Source organism: Globicephala melas, chromosome 9 (genome assembly GCF_963455315.2).
Source record: "Globicephala melas chromosome 9, mGloMel1.2, whole genome shotgun sequence".
NCBI classification, from domain to species: domain Eukaryota; kingdom Metazoa; phylum Chordata; class Mammalia; order Artiodactyla; family Delphinidae; genus Globicephala; species Globicephala melas.
This window is the reverse complement of record NC_083322.1, coordinates 75,761,792-75,782,066: the sequence shown is the minus strand read 5'-3', so window position 1 is coordinate 75,782,066 and position 20,275 is coordinate 75,761,792. Positions and strand designations below refer to the sequence as shown.

The window sequence follows — 20,275 nt, the reverse complement described above, 5'->3', positions numbered from 1 at the left end:
CGGCCAGAAGGGCAGAGTGTACTGAGCCACCGGAGTAGAGAACGTATTTGGGGAAGATGGACAACTAACTGGAGAAGTCTGGTTTTTATTTGGCTGCACCAGGTCTCTTAGTTGTGGCATACATGATCTTCGTTGCGGCACGTGGGCTCTCTTTGTTGCAGCATGTGGGACTAGTTCCCTGACCGGAGATCGAACCTGGGGCTCCCTACACTGGGAGCGCGGAGTCTTAACCATGGACCACTAGGGAAGTCCCTGGAGAAGGTTTCTTGAAGGGACAGGACATTTTTACATTAGGGCCTTTTGAAGACTGGGAAGGCCTGGATGGGGAAGGGAAGCTTACAGATAATCCACAAGCTGCTGGAACAGTACTAGCAGAAGCAAAGGGACAGGAGCACGGGATGGCCAGCCGAGAGCCTTGGTGAAAACAGTAAGAAACCAGGCTTAGATGACGTCAAGTGCCATCGTGAGCTTGGACCTATTTGTGATACAGCTTAAGTGTCCTTGCTTAATGTAATCTAAAAGTAAACGCAACGTAGAATCATCTGAATGAGGAGCCTGGGGTTCTACCCTTCGAGATTGCTTGTTACTCCCATCCCTACCCCAACCAACTCCAAAGAATGGTTTGAAAAACTGATCTGATCCAATCCTGATTTTACAGGTTAAGGTAAATTTAGGTCCAGTGAGTGTTGTTAAATTATTTGCCTAAAATCATACAGCAAGTTAGAAGCAACTCTGAAATAGGATATCTAAATCAGGGTCACTGGCTAGATGGTTTCAGTTACAGGAACTGAAAAGTTAAAGTATTAGTAATATAAAAATAGTAGTAGTATATACTAATAATGTATAATGTGTATTAGGTTGATAGAACTTATTTACAGAGCTTACAGAATAAGGTGGTAAGGGTTTAACACCTGATGAGGAAACACTACCTTTTGGCCAATGAGAATATCAGGTAATCTTAGTTCTGAAAAGTCAAAGCTGAAGTCTTTCAAGAATCAGTCTTAAAGACTGTTTTGGCAACGTCTGAGCAAAGAACAGCAGGATACAGAATATGAGCAGCCAGAAAACAAAAGCTCAGAGACGGGAAGGGCACAGGAACCTGCATTCCCAAGTTCTCTGCTTCTAAAGGTAAGAATCCAAAGAAGAGCCAGGCAGGCAAAGCTGGGAGGGAAGAGTGAAGCAAAGCCACGTGTATCTGGTGTCCCTGACCTCACCAGGGATAAACCACACTCCAGACCAAGGCCACTGCAATTCAAATGTTACACAGCACAAAGGAAGCTGAACTACTCCAGCCACACCCTTACTAAACTTGAGGTCTTATCACCACGTCAGCTAGATAAGACAACACAGCAGACACAAGAGTGTGAAACTAGGACCATGTGTTAGGCAAGAGACCCAGGGACAAATCACTGATCACTGTTAACTTATTCCCACACAAGACATGTGTATTTAACATAAAATGTGTTAACGGACAACCCATTTATGAGAAACCCATTGTTTCTGCCTTGTGAAAAAGTTTCAACTCAACTCTTCTGGTCTATTCTAAGAAGTCAAGAGTATTTGCTCCCATCTCCTTATGAGCTCCAGGTATTGGCAAGTCTGTAAAGGTGTGCGCATACCTCACAAGAGCTCTTACCAATAGAAAGAGGCCAGTGAAGAGGTTCAGGTGAGAGGGAGCCAACATGAATCACTATTCTCCAAATGGTACAGCAAGTTTGCCAACCAGGATCGAAATGGGGAGGGGAGAGGGGTATAATGGTGAACAGATGGTGCCTACGCCAAAAGCTTTTGTATACCTTCTAAAAAATCCTGGGGTGAAATGATACTATGACTATTTTACAGGTGGCCACACAGGCTCCAGGAAATAGCTTGCCCCAAATCTCAGTACCAATAAGTGATGGAAACAGGATTCAATGCAACAGCAGATTCCATGTATACTTCTCAGGGAAACAGCAGCCTAGCATGCTAACTGCTGGTCTAGACAAAGAGATCAAGTTGCAAAGAGCACCCCCATTAGCAAAGTACTACAGTAAAGTGTTTACCTTTCAGGAATGAGGACTTCCTCGTAAGTGGTTGTTTTAGACTGTTGAACTTATCCATGGAAGGCTAACTGGTTTCAATCATTTATGAAAATATATCTAATCTTTAATGAATACTTCGCTGCTTGCCTTCTAGACAGTCCACTGTCTAGAATCCCAAATCATCTTCATGAATATCAGGTATTCTACTGTTAAGATACAGTCTCCCTGGGACTCCCAAGATGGGACAAACTATTTAGAAGACGGCAGAACTGCTTCTCACAGGGTCTCCTTTCTCCAAGCCAAGGCCTTGGCTTTAGGCCTTCTGCTGTTGAAGTAACCAGGAATCCAGACCAAAGAAATAGCAGAGTTAACTCTGGAAGGCCGCCTACTTCCTTCTAAACGCTTGCTACGCAGAGTGGTCTGTGGCCCAGCAGCACCGGCACCACATGAGAGCCTGTAAAAAATGCAGAACCTTGGGCCTTGCCCCAGATCTACTGAATCAGAATCTACATTTTAACAAGAGCCTCACATGATCTGTGTGCACATTTAAATTTGTGAAGCACTGCTCTAAAGTTTAGAGTCGAAGCTAAACCATTTTGAATACTGCTAAGTTCAAATCACAAAGTGGAGACCCCTCTCCAGGCCCAGAGCTGTTTCTTCAGGGCTTTAGCAGCTCCCCCTGCTTCCAGTCTCCAAAGGTAGAATAATAGAGAATAATTAAATCGCCCGTTGATTAGCATTTCAAAGGGCAGTGTTAGAGCTAATATGCTCCAAGTCAGAATCAGAGTTATCTCCATATCAGAAGCTAGTTTCTATTAACTCAGTTACTCTATGTCTCACAAAAACTAGCTGTCTCCTCCCGTTTTTTTATTGCCCTATTTCCATCTAACAAAACCATTCTCCCTACCAGAGCTTTACACTTTGTACTGCTTATTCTCACTCCCTAAGGAAGTCCAGCAGGACCAGAATCAGCCTTAATGTTTTTTTGTTTTTTGTTTTTGCGGTACGCGGGCCTCTCACTGTTGTGGCCTCTCCCGTTGCGGAGCACAGGCTCCGGACGTGCAGGCTCAGCAGCCATGGCTCACGGGCCCAGCCGCTCCGCAGCATGTGGGATCTTCCCGGACTGGGGCACGAACCTGTGTCCCCCGCATCGGCAGGCGGACTCTCAACCACTGCGCCACCAAGGAAGCCCCAGCCTTAATCTTCATCCGCAGAGATGACAGGACAGGGAATTCGCTGTCTTCCTACAGACATCGACTCAGCAACAGGCTGAGAAACAGTCTTACCTCACGTACATGGATTTATGTATGTGAGCACTTGAACATACATACACAAACATATATAGCTTCGAGAGGGACTCAGCATACATTACCTCTTAAGGCATTTATTTATTCAGTTAAACATTATCTCAATTATCTCAGTAAAGCTGAAAAAAAATTATCTACTATATCCCAGATGCAAATACAACCGCAAATAAAACCATCTCTACCCTCCAGAAGTTCACACAACGCAGAGCGAAAGCGGGCACGAAGGATGTTACAAAAAAAGAAGCTGCGAGGGAAAGGGCTGGGATGCGATGCACAGGTGGAGAGAGCAGCCTGAGCCCAAGAGGCGCGTCTTTGTCTTCCTTTGAAATGGGGAAGGAGAAAACGATGGTTGTGCCTACAATGTGTCTGTACCTGGGATGAGAGGTTATCTCTGTGAAGCAGTAAGGAATACGTTATCTCCATTTACCAATGAGTAACTGGGTTCAGTCAGACCAATTTGCCCAAGGTCATACAGCCAGATAATGGCTAAAGTCTCCTATTCAATGCTCTTTGCAAAAGTGAGCAGTTCAAAAGGTCTAAGAATCCTTAGACTAATACATATGGGCCCGGAAATGAGAGTTAGGAGACCAAGGTTCTCATCTCACTGACTAGCTAGGTGACTTCAAAAGGATCCCTGAACCCATCTGGATCTATCACATGAGAGGACTGGGCTGATATCTGGTCCTGTCCAGTTTTAACAATTTATGGCTCTGGATCATCAGCTTCAGGCGGCACCTGGGCCAGAGCAGACCTATTCCCCAGCAATCAAAAGGCACAGGAGCCCCCCGAGATTGCTTGGTCAGCCATTAACCAGCACCCTGATACAAAACAAATCTCCAAATTCATTTCAAATGCTCCGGTGGTTAATGGTGGTTCTGGGAACATCCCAAATACCCCAAAGCTGGCATCTGTCCTCAGCAACCAGGAAAAACCCCGGCTCTGGACAGCCTGGAACACTAACAGGTAAAAGCACGCTTCCATTTCCACAGTCATTTGTTTCGCCTGCTTCCAAAACGGACCTAAAGCTTGGGCTATCACAGCAAAACCCTAACCCACTCAAGCAACAGTAAAAAGAGCATGGCAGGGCTTCCCTGGTGGCGCAGTGGTTGACAGTCCGCCTGCCGATGCAGGGGACGTGGGTTCGTGCCCCGGTCCGGGAAGATCCCACATGCCGCGGAGCGGCTGGGCCCGTGAGCCATGGCCGCTGAGCCTGCGCGTCCGGAGCCTGTGCTCCGCAACGGGAGAGGCCACAACAGTGAGAGGCCCGCATACCGCAAAAAAAAAAACAAAACAAAAAAAAACATGGCAAAATTCCTAAAGGGATCTGGGGACTAGAAAGAAGGAGTAAAAGGATTTACAAGGAAAAGTCTGAGTAAAGAAAACTTTTCTAAGTTCAAATGTTAGTACTAAGATTCCTGGCAGCCAAGAAGGAAGTACAATGGGTTTCAAAGCTCTCACTAATGACAGTAAGCACACTGCATCATTAGAACAGGCAAACTTCTCCTGGATCTAAGAAGAGTTTGTTGCACGGGTCTAGGCAAATTCTGGGAGGCAGAAAGTGCAGCTACTTCATACATAATTGCTTCTTATATTGACACGTAAAAATAGCTGAAGGCATAATGTCCCCAAAAGAGTGAGACGCGGGCTGAGAAGTGGGATGGCTGAAATGCCACACACCCAATTTAACTGCTCATCCTTCAGAGCGCAGCCCAGACATCGCCTCCACTGTAAACCCTTTCTGGACAGCTTCCTTGGGCACTCCTCAGGACGGGAGATGCCCCTGCCTCAGGGCTCCCGGGTCACGTGGCCCAGACTTTACACTTACGGAGTCACTGGCTGTCTCCTCCATTAGGACTGGAAGTTAATTAACCGTGGGGGAAGGCAGCCGGGAGGCTGGCACGCTGCCGGCCGGTGCTCTGAGAATGATGCTTAAGTAACAGAAACATAAATGGAAGTGACCGACGGCATTTTCCTTAGAGCGCCTCTTACCAGGAGAGGCTACTCACCACTCATCCGGGGCCTGACTTGTTAGAAATCTCAGCTTATGGTCAGAAGACAGCTTGGCCTCACTGGTCCAGGACAGACACGCAACACCACCGCAGAAGCCACAGCCTGGCCCTGCAGCCCAAGAGGCCGAGCCCTCACGGTGCTTCCCGGGCCAATGGCCCCATGGTAATACCAGGAGTAAACCATGGGCACCTCCAGGTCGGGGTTTCCCGAACCTGAGGACAGAAGCCCAGCCACTCATTGCCACAGCAGCAAGCACTAGTTTCAGAGGCACGACAGCAACTCCCGCCCAGGAGCCGGTCCTTCCGCAGGGCTGCTCAGCACTCCCAGGGAGAAGCTATGCAAAACAGAAAGCTCCTTGCGGGAAAGGAAAACCCTGCATGGACAACACCACGAGAAAATTCCCTTACACGCCCTGGAGGGAGGAGGGGGGGTGGGGGAAAGACTGAGAATTCCGGTTTTGTGTTACTTCCACCTTCCTCTGCAACTCCATCAAAGTCCTCAGACAACATCACAGGCAGCCCTACAGACCCCATCCCTCCCCAAGTGCACTCCGGGTCAATCTTCACCCTCCGCACCTTCGAGTTCTCCGTCAGCCACCCCACCACCCCCTGAAACCCGTTCCATCTGAGCAAAGTACTTCCCGGTCCACACACAAGAGTTCTCCCGTGCCCTGGACTTCCCCTGCTGCCTCTGCCTCTCAACTTTCTCCCCAACAGAGCCTGTGCCACCCACATACTCATCCCAGGGTCACTGGGCCAGGAAGGAGTCGGGGTGGGGGGGGGTGGGCAAGGCATTTCCTGCTCCCCAAGCCAGAATGAGATGGCAGTTTCAATAATATCCTCTGCTATGGTCTGAAAGTTTGTATCCCTCCAAAACTGCTAGTTGAAATCCTAATGGCTAATGTTGACAACAGTAGGAGGTGGGGCCTTTGGGAGGTATGTAGGTCATGAGGGTGGAGCCCTCACAAGTGGGATTAGTGCCCTTATAAAAGAGGATCCAGAGAGCTCCCTACCCCTTCCACCAGGTGAGGACACAAACAGAAGTCTACAACCCAGAAGAAGGCCCTCATCCAACCATGCTGGCATTCTGACTTGGGACTTCTAGAACTGAAAGAAAGAAATGTTTGTTGTTTGTAAGTCACTCAGTCTGTGTGGTATTCTGTTACAGCAGTCCAGACAGACAAAAACATCCTCTATTTTTAAGATGTATGTCCCTGGCAGTCTCATGCCAACTTCTTCCCTTCCTCTTCTCAGCAAGCTCAATTATTTCAGCACCCGTTTGGCCAAATCCCTCTCCTCCAACCGTCTCCTCCACTGCCCCTGAGCCTGGTCTTCCTCGGCATCCACTGACTACATCATTCCCAATCTGTCACACCAAAGACCTAACCTGACCATGGAGTCGGCAGTTTCAGCAACGCCCAGAGCCTCTCTGGTGGATGTGTTCATCTGCTCTTGATGCTTTGAAAACCCAGTCCCGAGTCACTCCCAAACCCTCAGCCACTTCCAGGCTCTGGTGCTAAGTCTTGCTGTGAAGCCTTTCAACTATCCTACCTGTTAACTGCCAGTTTACTTGTCTGTCTCCTCCTCCACACTGTAAGGCCTGGGAGGCTGAGGGCCATGTCCTCCTTGTTCACTGCTGGGTTCTGGGCCACTGCCCATGACTGCAACCCAGCCCAATGCTGCACTCTCCAAGCTGTGTACCCCACAAGGCCTGTGCCCACCCAGAGGCAGGAGCACCTCTGTCTCACTCAGACAAAGCCAAGCCATGTGGCTGTGGGAGCTGCCACTACCCAGAGCGGAGAGACTTCTGAGTCTACAAAGGTGCCACTGTACCAGGGGGTGGGGAGACACCAGACATTTCCTTCTGCCAACCCTCTAATATTCCCAGCATATACAAGATATTCAAATATTAGCTGAAAAAACAAACTAACTGTGTTACTACAAATTCATGTATTCAGCTGGGCTTTCACTGTATTTTCATGGCCTTTTATTTTGAGTTGACTTTCGCAGTTGCTCTCCAGGAAGTGGTTTGAAGCTCCACCTCCACTCAGGTTCCCAGTCTCACTCTTGAAGCCTGTCCGTCAGCAGACATCTTTACAAAAAAAAAAAAAAAAAAAAAGATGCTGAGAAAAAGAAGAACTCCCCCCGCCCCCCATTTCCACTCCTTCCAGCCTGAAGAGGACCGGAGGGCAGCCTGTTCCTCTGCCAATCCTGCACCCATTCCCTGGCCTTATTAGTTATCTCTGTCCTCATATCTATGCTGAATCTCTCCCTCATGGAGTCCATCTCTGGCCCCCAAATCTCAACCCCTCCAACATCAGAACAGCCTTCCCTCCATCCTGCTTCCCACCTTGATGTTTGGCATCTATTCTCCACCCTTTTTACATGCTTAGTGTAAGGAAGTTAGGAACGAAATAAAACAGGGTAAATGAAGAGTGACCAGAGTGGAGCTGGGGGCTATTTTTAAAAAGAAGGTCAAGGAATCCTCCTGTTTGAGCGGGGACCTTTTAAAGAAAAAGGAACGAGACATGCAAGGATCTAGGAGAAGTGTACTGCAAACAAGGCAGTGCAGCAAGTGCAAAGGCCCTGAGGCAGGAGTGAGCTCGGAAACTGGAAGGCAAAGTAGGCTAGGATGACTGAAGCTAGTAAGGAAAAGAAAGGGAAGAGCAAGGATTTGTGTAGTGCCTTTCTATCCTCCTTGTAGTACATATATGCTCCATGAGAAAAGATGCCCTCTCCAGCATACGGCACATGTCCCAGGATGCAGTACACACACAATTAAGCATTGAATCAAAGCACACATACATGCACACTCAACAACCGACAGCCTCCAGAAGACAACTATACTTAGCACAGCACTCAAGGCTCCTCCCCCGGCCCAGGCTTTCCTCTGACCATCCCTCCCAAGTTCTAGAGTCTGCTTGCAATGGAACACTCACAGTTCCCTCCCCCTTCCCGGCACTTTCCTGCTCCCACCTCTTCAACACAGTTGGACCTCCTGCTGGGGATTCCCGGTCACCTCCTCCTGTCAAATCTTACTCCTGATTCTGGGTCTAAAAATCAAAAGCAGTCTGACCTGATGTCCCCAGTAGAATTATCCCCTTCCTCCACACTCCCTGGCACCTTGCTCCTCCTTTCATTAAAGGGCTCGACCCCATGTTCATCTTCCTTGTGCACAAGATCTTCAGGTCCCTGAAGACAGTGATTATCTTCTCTTGTGAGGGAAAGAGAAGAAAGGCAATCCAATCAGCATGTAGTAAACATACAAGGAGGTGACTTCCCTGGTGGCGCAATGGTTAAGTATCCACCTGCCAATGCAGGGGACACGGGTTCGAGCCCTGCTCTGGGAAGATCCCACATGCCGCGAAGCAACTAGGCCCGTGAGCCACAACTACTGAGCCCGCAAGCCACAACTACTGAGCCCACGTGCCACAACTACTGAAGCCCGCGCGCCTAGAGCCCGTGCTCCGCAACAAGAGAAGCCACCACAGTGAGAAGCCCATGCACCGCAATGAAGAGTAGCCCCCGCCTGCTGCAACTAGAGAAAGCCCGCGCGCAGCAACGGAGACCCAATGCAGCCGAAAGAGAAAGAAAGAAATTTATTTTAAAAAAAAAAAAAAAAAGTGATTTTCCTTTTCTTCTTCCAAGTCCCAGGGGAAAACGTCTTGTCAGGAAAGCTCTGGAAATGGCCCAGTCAGCAGCCTAAGGGACAGCTGTCTTGGGACGGACACAGTGAGAGGATGTGACACATGGGAGGAGGTTTGGGCCCCTCGGAAGCAAGAAACCTCAGGCCTTGCCAGGGGGTCTCCTCAGTTCCCCCAGAGCTGCGTGGCCCTCAACAGGCAGGAGCTTCTCCCCAACACCGTGGCCGGAGGCAGCCCTGGAGACAGTGTCCCCAGGGTGAAGCAAGGAGACAGCTGACTCTGCGAATGGCGAGCCCGGGTCACGGGGCTGCTGTCCTGAGGCTTCACAGAGAACCCTGGGAGTAGCGGCACGTGAGAAAAGCTTATGAGACTCACACACACCCATACTCGCCCACTCTCATGCTCTGAGCTCTCAAATGCACCAGGGCCTCCACGGCTGCCTGTAGCTCTGAACACCGACCTCTCCCTCGGGTCCCTCCAGAGAAGGTACATGTATGGACACTTTGAAACATTTCCCTTATTTCACAGATTCACGTTCTGAAGCATCTTGCAGTTGTGAATATTTCTGTCATACCCATCCTGCCAGATTCTCCTCCCCACAGGAGGAGAACACTTGAAATATATTATTCACAGTTAGGCATACTTGAAATAGAGTATTTTCATTGAAGCATCACTTAGGGAAATGAGATCACAGTAAAAATACAAAATAAACCTACTCCACATGTTTAAGGACCAAAATGATCCCTAGAGTCGGTAGCACAGGAAGTGCCGGATCTTTATGTGCTCCGACCTTCAGAACTGGGAGGTCCAGAGCAAGGGCTAGGACGTCAGGAGCCTGGCAGACCTGATTTACATCTATTCTCCCACCACATGCCTGCTTGTGGCCTTGGGGAAGTCACTTAACTCTGAAGCCGAAGTTTCCATATTTGTACAAATAAATCCATATTTGTACAACGGTCGAACACGCAGGGTTGCTGTTAGGAATCGGAGATAATACACGTAAAGCCCTAGAACAGAGTGCCATTTAGCGGAGTCAGTAAACGGCTGCTCACGTTAGTATTATTTCTACCTCATCTATTGGGGCATCTTACCAACAAGATTAGGTCCTCAGAGATGAGTGGGACCCAGACCCTCTCCCAGACCCTGGCCCCCATTTCTAGGGGCCACATTCCATCATCCCCATAGGGACACTCAAGTTTGTCAACCCACGTTGTCCTTATGGCAGTGCAGAAAATATGGTCATTATACCTACACATGAACTATGGACTGACCCCAAGAAAAAGAAATGGCTCAATTTAGTAGACCCAGTCTATTACCACAGAGCTGCAGAAACCTTGTCTACGGAGGGAAAAACTCAGCACACCACCAGCTTCTGCGAGGCCAGGGCTCAGTTTAAGTTTTTTATACAGTACTGTGTTATGTTTATGGCCTCTTTGCTGAAGCTCAGCCAGGAGAGGAGAGAGTGACGCCCTTAGCTGCACGAGAGCGTGAAGCACCCCTTCCTGTTTTGGTACCCAGCGCTCCAGGTTTTTGAAAACGAGCCCCCGCCTTCTACTGATGGTTTAGAGTGTCCCAAAAAAGCAGGTTACTTTTTAGTGATGCTAGATGCTCACTTCACTTAAAATTTAATATAACTAAGAATATAACAAAAAAGAAGCAGACTCACAGAGAACAAACTAGTGGTTACCAGTGGGGAGAGGGAAGCGGGGAGGGGCAAGATAAGGGCAGGGGATGAAGAGGCACAAACTTTTAGGTATAAAATAAGCTACAAAGATATATTGTACAACATGCGGAATATAGCAAATATTTTGTAATAACTATAAATGGACTGTAACCTTTAAAAATTGTAAATCTCTTTACTGTACACCTGTAACCTACAAAATATTGCACATCAAGTATACTTCAATTTAAAAAAAAACTTAATATATATAAAATCCAGAACTAGGTAAGGCACTATGCCGAGTGCTAGAAACGCTGGAGAAATAAGGCAACTGGCTCCTACCCTCAAGGAGCTTAGACTCTGGCCAGGGAGGCAAGATCTATACAAATCCCTCACAGCACAAGGAGTAAATACCAGGAGACGTCTCTGACCACCAGGGTCGTAGGAGGGAAGCACGGATGCAGACTGGGTCGTGAGGGAGGTTCGAAGGTGGGAAATTAGACTGGGCAGGATTCCGATATGTGGGGAAGAGAGGGTGCTACGGCAAGAAGAAGAGCATTTGCCAAGAGCAGGGAGGCAGCTCAAGGCAAGGGATCCATGGAGAGGTGCCAGTCTGGACTGGGCATCCACAGAGCAACGGTGAAGACCAGGGACGTCAGCCTCCCTATTCGCCAGCATCCTCTGAAGAGCCTTCTCAAAATACGAACGCCTGAGTGCAACCCCCTGAGATCCCCAGTCCTCTGGTCTAGGGGTGGGGGAGGAAAAGACTTATTAGAGCAGGAAAGAAGAAAGTCCTGGCGTCTATCAGCCTGCACCGTTTCTCCAGCACGAGAAATGGCAACTAAAAGTGGTTTGGCCGCCTGGATGATAGGCAAGGGGACAACAGATCCGATCCCCTGGGCGACTAGCTCTGCTTTGAGGGAGACAGGTGTTGTGCTCAGAAAATCACCCAGAAGCTGTGTCAAGAGGCTGGAAGCCCGCACCCCTAGGAGGACAGCCTTTGGGGCCCTGGGCAGGCGGAGGGGCGGCAGGCAGACACAACAATCCTAACCACAGCTTTGTCCTTAATGAAGCAACAACCCTCACCTCCAAACGGAAAAGGGCAAGAAGTAGCATTCTCATCTTACACTACGACTTGCAGAAGCCAAATGCTCCAATTCTGAATGGTCTGAATTCGACTACACGTCATCAAAAGACCTTGATTTTCACTGTTTTTGTTTATTTGCTTTTTTTTTGCAGGGAGAGGAGGAAAGGATCAGGAAAGTGCTTTAGAACATGGAACTTTCGCCTTTGGAACCAAACATCTGAGCCTCGGGACCCACTAACTTGCTCCCTACACGGAAGGTCCCCCTCTGTTATCTGACTCCAGTGTATGCGCCTTCCTCCAATGTCACTCACTTTTCTTACATCACATCCAAGTAGAAATAAAGGGGCAAGAACGGTCACCACCCTTCTCAGAGGATGAATCACTTACTATTAGTGAAAATCAATAGAAGAGGCTGGTCCAGGAACCGGCTTACACTACATTCCAAGGAATGAAGTACTCCCCCCTCGCCCATTCGCAGTAGCTGTTGCATACCGGTTTGCCCTCTTCCCCACAGAGAACCATCCTGCCTCTCCCCGCTAGGTTCACCAATCCACTGGCTGAAACTGATTTCGGATGATTCCGCAGCCAGCCAGTGAATCAAGAAATCAAGATCGACTCACAAGCCCTGAGGATAACTTAAAGCCTTTCCATTACCCAGACAGAAAGATGGCCCAAAGGAAATTTTAAAGGCAGGTGTGGACAAGAGAGGGGGGAATACCTCCAGGTTAGAGTTCATACTAGGAAGGGAGGAGCAGGGGATAGGTTCCTAGAGTGACATTTCCCGAAGCGGGTTCTGTGGACACTCAGCTCAGGCCTGCTGAGGCTGAGGGGGGTGCAAGGTAAGAACGGAGTAAGGCACTGACTGTGCCAGTGACAAAAGGCCAGCCACCGAAACAGCACAGGAAGTGGTACTCGCCCTCCCTCTCCAGCCACGGTCTCAGTGAACATTAGCACATTTTAAAGGTTCTGAGAAGTCCCGCAACAAAGAAAAATGTTTCACGATCGTGACTATACAACCACCGTGACTGATAATTCACTCGCTTTAGAACTGCACTACCCAACACGGGAGTACCAGCTGTATGTGGTCACTGAGCACCTGAAGTAGCTAGTCCAAACTGAGATGGGCTGTAAGTGAAAATACACGCTGCATTTCAAAGGCTTAGTGCGAAAAAAAGGATGGAAAATTATCTCCACTTTTCATATTGAGTACATATTGAAATGATAGTATTTTAGATGTATGGAATTAAGCATATTATTAAAATTAACTGCATCTCTTTATACTTTGTAAATATATGGCTACTAGGACATTGAAAATCACATACATGGCTCATCTTATATTTCTACTGGGTCGCGCTCCTTCAGAAAGTGCTAAGCAACAGCACATGCTCAGAAACCTCAGATACACTGTATTATCGTGGCATTTGTGCCACATTTGTTTTCCCCCGAAAGAGATGTGTTACATCCCAGAACTGGGGATGGAATAAAAACAGACGAAGAAAGCATCTGGACATTCTGACCAGGCTTGATGTGACAGCCCACCTAGCAATATGTGATTCCAAAGGTATCAAGGAACGACTATCCTTCCTCTTCTGGTCTATTATCCCTTAGATGTTTACGTAACAACAGAAAACTGTTTTGCTTTACCTTTCGCTCCAAGGCCGTATCTGTAAAGTTATTCCTAAACATCACGCTGAAGACTGAATAAATCTGGAGTCTGGTATCCTTCAGGGACTGCCCACGAGGGTGCTGCTCCAGGCCCACTGGGTTGTGTATTTCTATAGCAGATGCTAGTATCTTTCACTCACTCCATGACTTTGGGCAAACCACTTCACCTCCTTCCTATGGAAGGGCCAAGTATGTGAACGTCCACAGGGCCTTCTGGACAATGTGACCCAGACAGTGTAAGTCACCTCACCATTTACTATCCTAGCCAACTCGTGAAACATCACCAGAGGAGAACCAGCTGTGTGACTCAACACGTAGCCTGCTTTGTAGTTCAGCTTCCCTGCTTGTGAAACAGCAGTAGAACTGGGCGATCAAACAAGGGAACGCTGAATGCAGAGCACGCTGCCCGGCACTGAGGAAACACAACTTCCCTCCAGACTCTGCTCCGTGCACTTCAGTCATCTTGGCCATAGAGGGAGAGGCTGGCCCTAAACCTCTTGTCCTTTCTAGGCTTAAAATTAACAGGCTATCTCTGGTCAGTTGTTAAAAGGCAAATAAGATTACTAAAAGCTCAGAAGACCTGTCAGAATAGGACAGGAAGTAGGCTTTCCCTTTCTGGATTCTCTTCCTCAGAGGCGAAAGCATGTTGGGAGCACACACATGCAGGGGCCAGTGAAGGGTTTCCCAGGGTCCCGGGAAAGCCTCCCTGCTCTGGCAGTGACTGCCCTCCAGTGGAATGCCTCCACTGTAACGTGTCCTATCCTTTCACTATTGAGGTCCCATCCCTGTGCGCTGCCCACTCAGGTCCTCAAAATCATTTGCTGTCATTGAAGACAGATGCCTCGGGCTTCCCTGGTGGCACAGTGGTTAAGAATCCGCCTGGCAATGCAGGGGACACGGGTTCAAGCCCTGGTCCGGGAAGACACCACATGCCGTGGAGCAACTAAGCCCGTGCGCCACAACTACTGAGCCTGCGCTCTAGAGCCCATGAGCCACAACTACTGAAGCCCGCGTGCCTAGAGCCCGTGATCCCCAACAAGAGTAGCCACCGCAGTGAGAAGCCCGCGCACCGCAACAAAGAGTAGCCCCACTCGCCGCAACTAGAGAACGCCCGTGCACAACAATGAAGACCCAACACGGCCAAAAATAAATAAATTAAAATAAATTAAAACAAAAAATAAAGACAGACGCCTCTCCTTCCTCGGATACAGCATCTCAATTTATACAAACCATGATGCTTCTTCCTATCCTCAGACCAGAAGTCTCTCTGCTTTCTCCATTCTGTACAATTTCTGTATGTCCAATCATTCTGTCAGCCCCACAGAGGAAACTCAAGGAAGCAATTCTGAGAGATCTGGAAATATATATTATTCTTATTTTTTTTCCCTCTGAGTAGCTGATTCTACTGTTATGACGCCTAAAATTGCCTAAGTAATGCTAAAGGTGTATGCTCTTGGATTAAATAAATCTGCAATAAACAGAGATACATTTGGAATAGTCAATTTCTTGGATGGGTTTCAAATAGATCATAGGCAACAGGGAAACTTACAGTCATTGACTATTTAGGCCCAAGTTGAGTCAGAAACATCAATATTTCTAAGTGTCTCTATAAATCAACAAGTCCCTTATGGAGTCATCTACCTCAGTATTCAGGGATCAAAGGAGGTCAGAGGTCTGCATCACCCAGAACCCCAACCTGTGCACCAAGGTATGTAGAGGAGACACTGAACTTCTTGGCTCTCAGGACAGTTGGGCAGCCAGATGCCCTGGGTCCGACCCCTTCAAGCAGCTAGCTGCCTCCATTCTCCAGGCCCCAAATCCTCTCCTAATCAAACCCCAATTTAGGGGCATCCATATCTGAAAGCCGAAGGCTACCAGACACTCTGAATGTAGAATCCATCCTCTAAGATCTTCCCCAAGCTTCCCAAAGTGACCACTTTCTCCCTGGTACCCCAACATGCCCCCTCTACCCCCTCTCATAGCACAGATCCAACTGCATCACGTTTGTTCACATATTTCCCCCATCTACCTGGGTTCCTCAGACGCCCCAGGGCCTATCACATAATGCTCAATAATGTTAGCTGACGGGAACTCCCTGGAGGTCCAGTGGTTAGGACTTGGCACTTTCACTGCTGAGGGACCGGGTTCAATCCCTGGTGGGGAACTAAGATCCCACAAGCCGTGCGGCCAAAAAAACTTAAATTAAATTTTTTAAAAATAATAAAATGTCAGGGACTTCTCTGGTGCTGCAGTGGTTAAGAATCTGCCTGCCAATGCAGGGGACATGGGTTCGATCCCTGGTCCAGGAAGATCCCACATGTCGCGGAGCAACGGAGCCCGTGAGCCACAACTACTGAGCCTGCGCTCTAGAGCCCGCGAGCCACAACCACTGAGCCCGCGTGCTGCAACTACTGAAGTCTGCGTGCCTAGAGCCCAAGCTCTGCAACAAGAGAAGCCACCGCAAGGAGAAGCCCGGGCACCACAATGAAGCCCGGGCACCACAATGCCCCCGCTCGTCGCAACTAGAGAAAGCCCACGCGCAGCAACGAAGACCCAGTGCAGCCAAAAATAAATAAAATAAAATAAATTCTAAAAAGTAAGTAAATAAAAAATGTTAGCAGAAACAGGAATATCTACTGGACCAGAGCCGTGCTTCTCAAAAGCAGGTGTCTGTGGGCTGGGAATATGCAAAGTCACAGGATAAACAAGGAGCAACTTCTTAGACATAAAGCTTAAAACATTTTCTTATAAAGTCCCTTTGAGAAGAGAAAGCAAAATCCACATGGAGTTAAAAAAAAGAAATAAAGTAGTATTCTCCTGGCAGGCTGGCAGCTTCCAAATTCAGGGTCATGCCCCAGGCTGTCGGGTGTACAAGTTCCCTATCCTTTCTGCTAAAGAGGTCCCTGACTAAGCTGAGAAACCCAAGAAGCTCTGGACTCCATATGTGCCCTACTTTCTGAGAGGCTGAAAGTACTTTGTCAAGGGTCAAAGATCACCAATGCCACTTTCTAGGTAAAAAAAAAAAACAAAACAAAACAGGCTAATCTTGCCCAAACGGCTCAGAAAGTTAATGCTGGGGACAGGAAAAGAGCTCTCTTCAATTACTGGCCCAGGACATCACATGAATAAGCTTGTAAGAAGACATTATACTTTTTAAAAGCCTAAAATAATGTACTACTAGCTTGTTTGGGCCTGAGACACTTTGATCACTTCCTGGAATAGAGTCCCATCAAAGAAACCCTCATTTCACGCCTCTCCTCTTTTCCTCTGCTCGGCTGCCTCAGCAGTAAACTCTTAAGGGCTCTAGATAAACACGAAACAGAAGCACCTCTCTTGGGCTCTTACGGAAGCCTCAGGTGCACACCTGAAGCCTCTTGAAGGTCAGCACTCCAGCTGGACCAGCGGATGTGCAAACACCATGACCACCTGGCCTTGGGGAAGAGGGCTTTCGCACTCCCGTTTCGGACCCCCCGCAGCCCAGAACTTTCTGAACTTTTCTCCACTACCAGCCTTCAAGGCTCTTGGCCAGCCCTGTCCCAAAGAGGAAGCCGAGGGGCAGCGCAAGTACCTTGAGAGGAATGAAATGGGGTTGAAGGCACTTTCTTGCTACAAGGGCCTTCAGGGGCCGCAGAAGGACCCAGCAGGGCTCCGGGTCGGGAGGGAGCGGGGAAGGGGAGGTACGGACAGACACACAAACACAAGCACCCAGGCCCCAAGTCCCGGGCCGCACTCACCTTGGCCGACGTCTCTCCGAACAGAGGTCTGTTGTCGAGCCCACTGGTGCCGTAGGTCCTGGTGGAAAAGTCCTCCATTTTAGGGTTTCTTCACTGTCCCGAAGCCACTCAAAGCCGAGCCAGCATTGCCTCCCGAAGTCCCGGGTCTACGACTCGCGGCGCCGCCGGTCACCGAGCGCTCATAGCCGAAGCCCAAGGGGGCCGGAGTCCCGGCGGCGGGGGTGGACGCTCAGACCCACGGGACGAGGCCGCTCCGCCCGAGCCCCGCTCCCCTCATCTTGAACAGCTGCCGCAGGAAGTGAATAGAATCAAACACAGCGTGGCCGCCCCGCCCGGCGGCTCCCGCTTCCCCAAATCTCAGCGCCCGGGCCGCAGGGCTCGCGCTGCAGCTCACGGAGCAAATCGGCTTCCCCGGAGCTCCCCGCTTCCCCGCCCTCGCCACTCCTCTCTGTGACACGGTCATTTCTCGTGCTTTCTAAATGTTCTGGTGATCCCTTCACTATCGGGGCGGGGGGGGGGCGAAGTTTTCCTGGAAGAAGGCATTACCAGCCCTCTGCACCGCTCCACCCCTCTCGCCCCAGTGTCCAGCGGCAAGAAGTGAAGCCGCCGGAGCAGAGCCGAGCGCTCCGCGCGCCCCTCCCACAGCGCTCTGGGATCAGGTCGCGGCGGCGCCGAGCGACTCGGATCCCCGCTCAGGTGTTGCCTGTACGCGAGGGCCGGCGCGCCTCCCGCAACTCCCCTGGAGCTGTCGGGGCAGTAGGAGGGGATCCCGCCTCAGCCCGGCACTGGCCGACCACCCTCCCGGAAGCGCCCCGCGCCCGCAGGCCAAACCTCGGCGTCCCCAGCCGCCCGCTCGCTGGGGAGTCCTGGTCGCACTAGGGAGCACGGGTCCCGGTCCACGCCGACGCCGGGAGGCGGAGCAGAGACTCCGGGGGCGTCGCGGAGCGAAAGACTTTCCGGGCTGGCAGAGAGCGGGCACGCCGGCCGGGCAGTGCGCGCCGGGTCCCCGGGCCGCTCCCCGGTCGGGACCCGCTGCCACCGTCGCAAACCGACTCGGCCCGCCCAGGCCACGTCACGGCCGAGGCCGCCAATCCCGCGTGCCGAGGCGTCGCATTGGCTGCGGGGCTTTATTTCTAGAGGTGCCAGTTTATTCCCCGCTGGGCGGCCGATCTCCTGCGCTCCTTGTTTCTCAGCCTCTTAGTAATTAGCGCCTGCGCGACCCACGTGGGCTGAGCACGTTTCGGAAGATAGCCTTGCAGTGGGCTGAAACTTGTTAAAAACAACCAGCCTGCTTTAACCACCCCAGTCTTTGCACCACTAGCACGGAAAGGGGGTCGTTGATAAATATGGTTTAGGGTTGTTTGTATGTTTGTCCTGTGTTAGGGAACCTATGTCCTGGACAGTGACGGTCGGGAGGTAATACGTGCTTAGGTATGTCTTGGACTTGTCCACTCATCCTGCTGCTGCTGCTGCTGATTAAGCATATATATGCAGCCACAGAGAACCAACCCGTCGTTATGTCAGCCTCTTCGGGTTTGAGAACGTGGAGAACCGGAGGTGGACAGGCCCCCTAGGCAACATAGCGTCACTCTACATTTGGGATCATTTATAAGTATTAGGAAACGAATGCAACCACGCTAGGTACCCTGGACACTACGGCTCCTACACTGAAGAAAGCTGTGACTACATTTGTTTGCAAGGAGAGCCCGTGTTGCAACATTGTAGCCCTGTGACACTTAGAATCCAAGCAAAGATTCCACGTGGTCCCTCTAGAGTTTGGGACAAAGGATTAGGACAAGGGACGGACTAAGAGCCACAGAGCTACAGATGTGAAATTTGCAACACTGAGTAGAACTGGGCATGGTGCCTATCTGATCTACCAGTATTTTATAAATCATCTTCTCTTTGTTCAGGACTTTTTGTTCTAAGAGGAATGCTACACAATCTTGCACCCAGTTCTATTAGAAGTTAGACCCAGTAAAGAATTTTAAGTCACTCACATGCTACCACATTCATTCAACAAATACTTCTGAGAACCCGCTCTGTACCAGGCAACCACCAGACAGGGTAATACAGTAATCAAGAGACAGTCAAGATCATATTGTTGAGGCTGGAGTGCAGATAGAGACACGTGATTACAGTGTAGAGAAAGGAGGAGGTACAGTGGAGTGACTAATAGCACAAGCTTTGAGGTTGATCATATCTGCCCTCAAACCCTGATGCCACCATCTACAAGCAATGTGATCTTGGGAAAGTTACCTAACATCTAAACTCTCTTGAGCTCCTTCCTATGTAAAAAGTGAAGATAATAAAAAATGGAACTAGAATATCTAACTTCAACCGTTTTTTTTTTTAATAATCTAATAGAGAATATTTCAGACACCTGGCAAGTAAGTATCCAAATGGTAGCTGTCATCAATGGTGACGAGTGCTGTGATCTGGACACTAGGGGTACTATGGAGATATATGGGAGGGCACCCACCAGATTCAGGTGGCAGGGAAAGCTTCCTGGAGGAGCCTTCTAAATCAAGACCCCCAAAGAAAAGCGTTTGTTAGCCAAGGTGAGGAGGAGAGTCAAGAAGACAGGCCAGAGAGGCTAGATATTCATGTAGGGTGTATTTGAGAAGGAAGGTTGAGTCAGGAATAGTGACCGTCTCGCTCAAGAGGTGCTTATTCTCTTGTCTCATCAATTTCCTGTGCCTCTGTTCCATTGCTTTTCCTAAAAACCAGTTTCCTCATGACTACTACTCACCCCACACTATAACATACCAGTGGCTTTAGTTTGTTTTTGGTGCTAAACTCGGGGAAAATGGATCTTATCACTCTAGTGCCTACCAGTGCTTAGTGGGCGTAGTCTCTATCTTTGAGTTCAGATTCTCACGAGAAATTTCAATTGACTGAGTCCAGATGATGGACTGATTTCAAGTTGTATGAGGTCTTCCACCCCGAACAGCCAACAGGTGGGACCAAGTAGAACATATTTTCTAGGGACCACCCCCTTGAGGAGGGTAGGATAGAAGATGGTTTAAATAAAGAGAGTATGTATGTATCAAGTCAATGATAGGATTATCCAGTGTCTTGCTGCTCATGGTATGGTTCCTGGACCACAAGCATGGCATCACCTGGTAACTTCTTAGAAATGCAGAGC

At 49.4% G+C, this 20,275-nt stretch overlaps 1 protein-coding gene across 2 annotated transcripts in view; it reads right to left on the bottom strand.

Annotated features, from left to right (window-relative positions):
* TMEM243 (transmembrane protein 243) overlaps nucleotides 1-18,174 on the bottom strand; it is a 28,555-nt gene extending 10,381 nt beyond the window's left edge. The window contains exons 1-2 of one of the 2 annotated variants that reach the window (XM_030857013.2): nucleotides 17,959-18,174; nucleotides 17,128-17,413 (exon numbers count right to left, since the gene is read on the bottom strand). In XM_030857013.2, the coding sequence (XP_030712873.1) occupies nucleotides 17,128-17,205 (78 nt within the window). In that variant the 5' untranslated portion in view covers nucleotides 17,206-17,413; nucleotides 17,959-18,174. The other variant, XM_030857014.3, reaches the window with a different exon arrangement.
* Nucleotides 18,175-20,275: the final 2,101 nt, after the last annotated feature.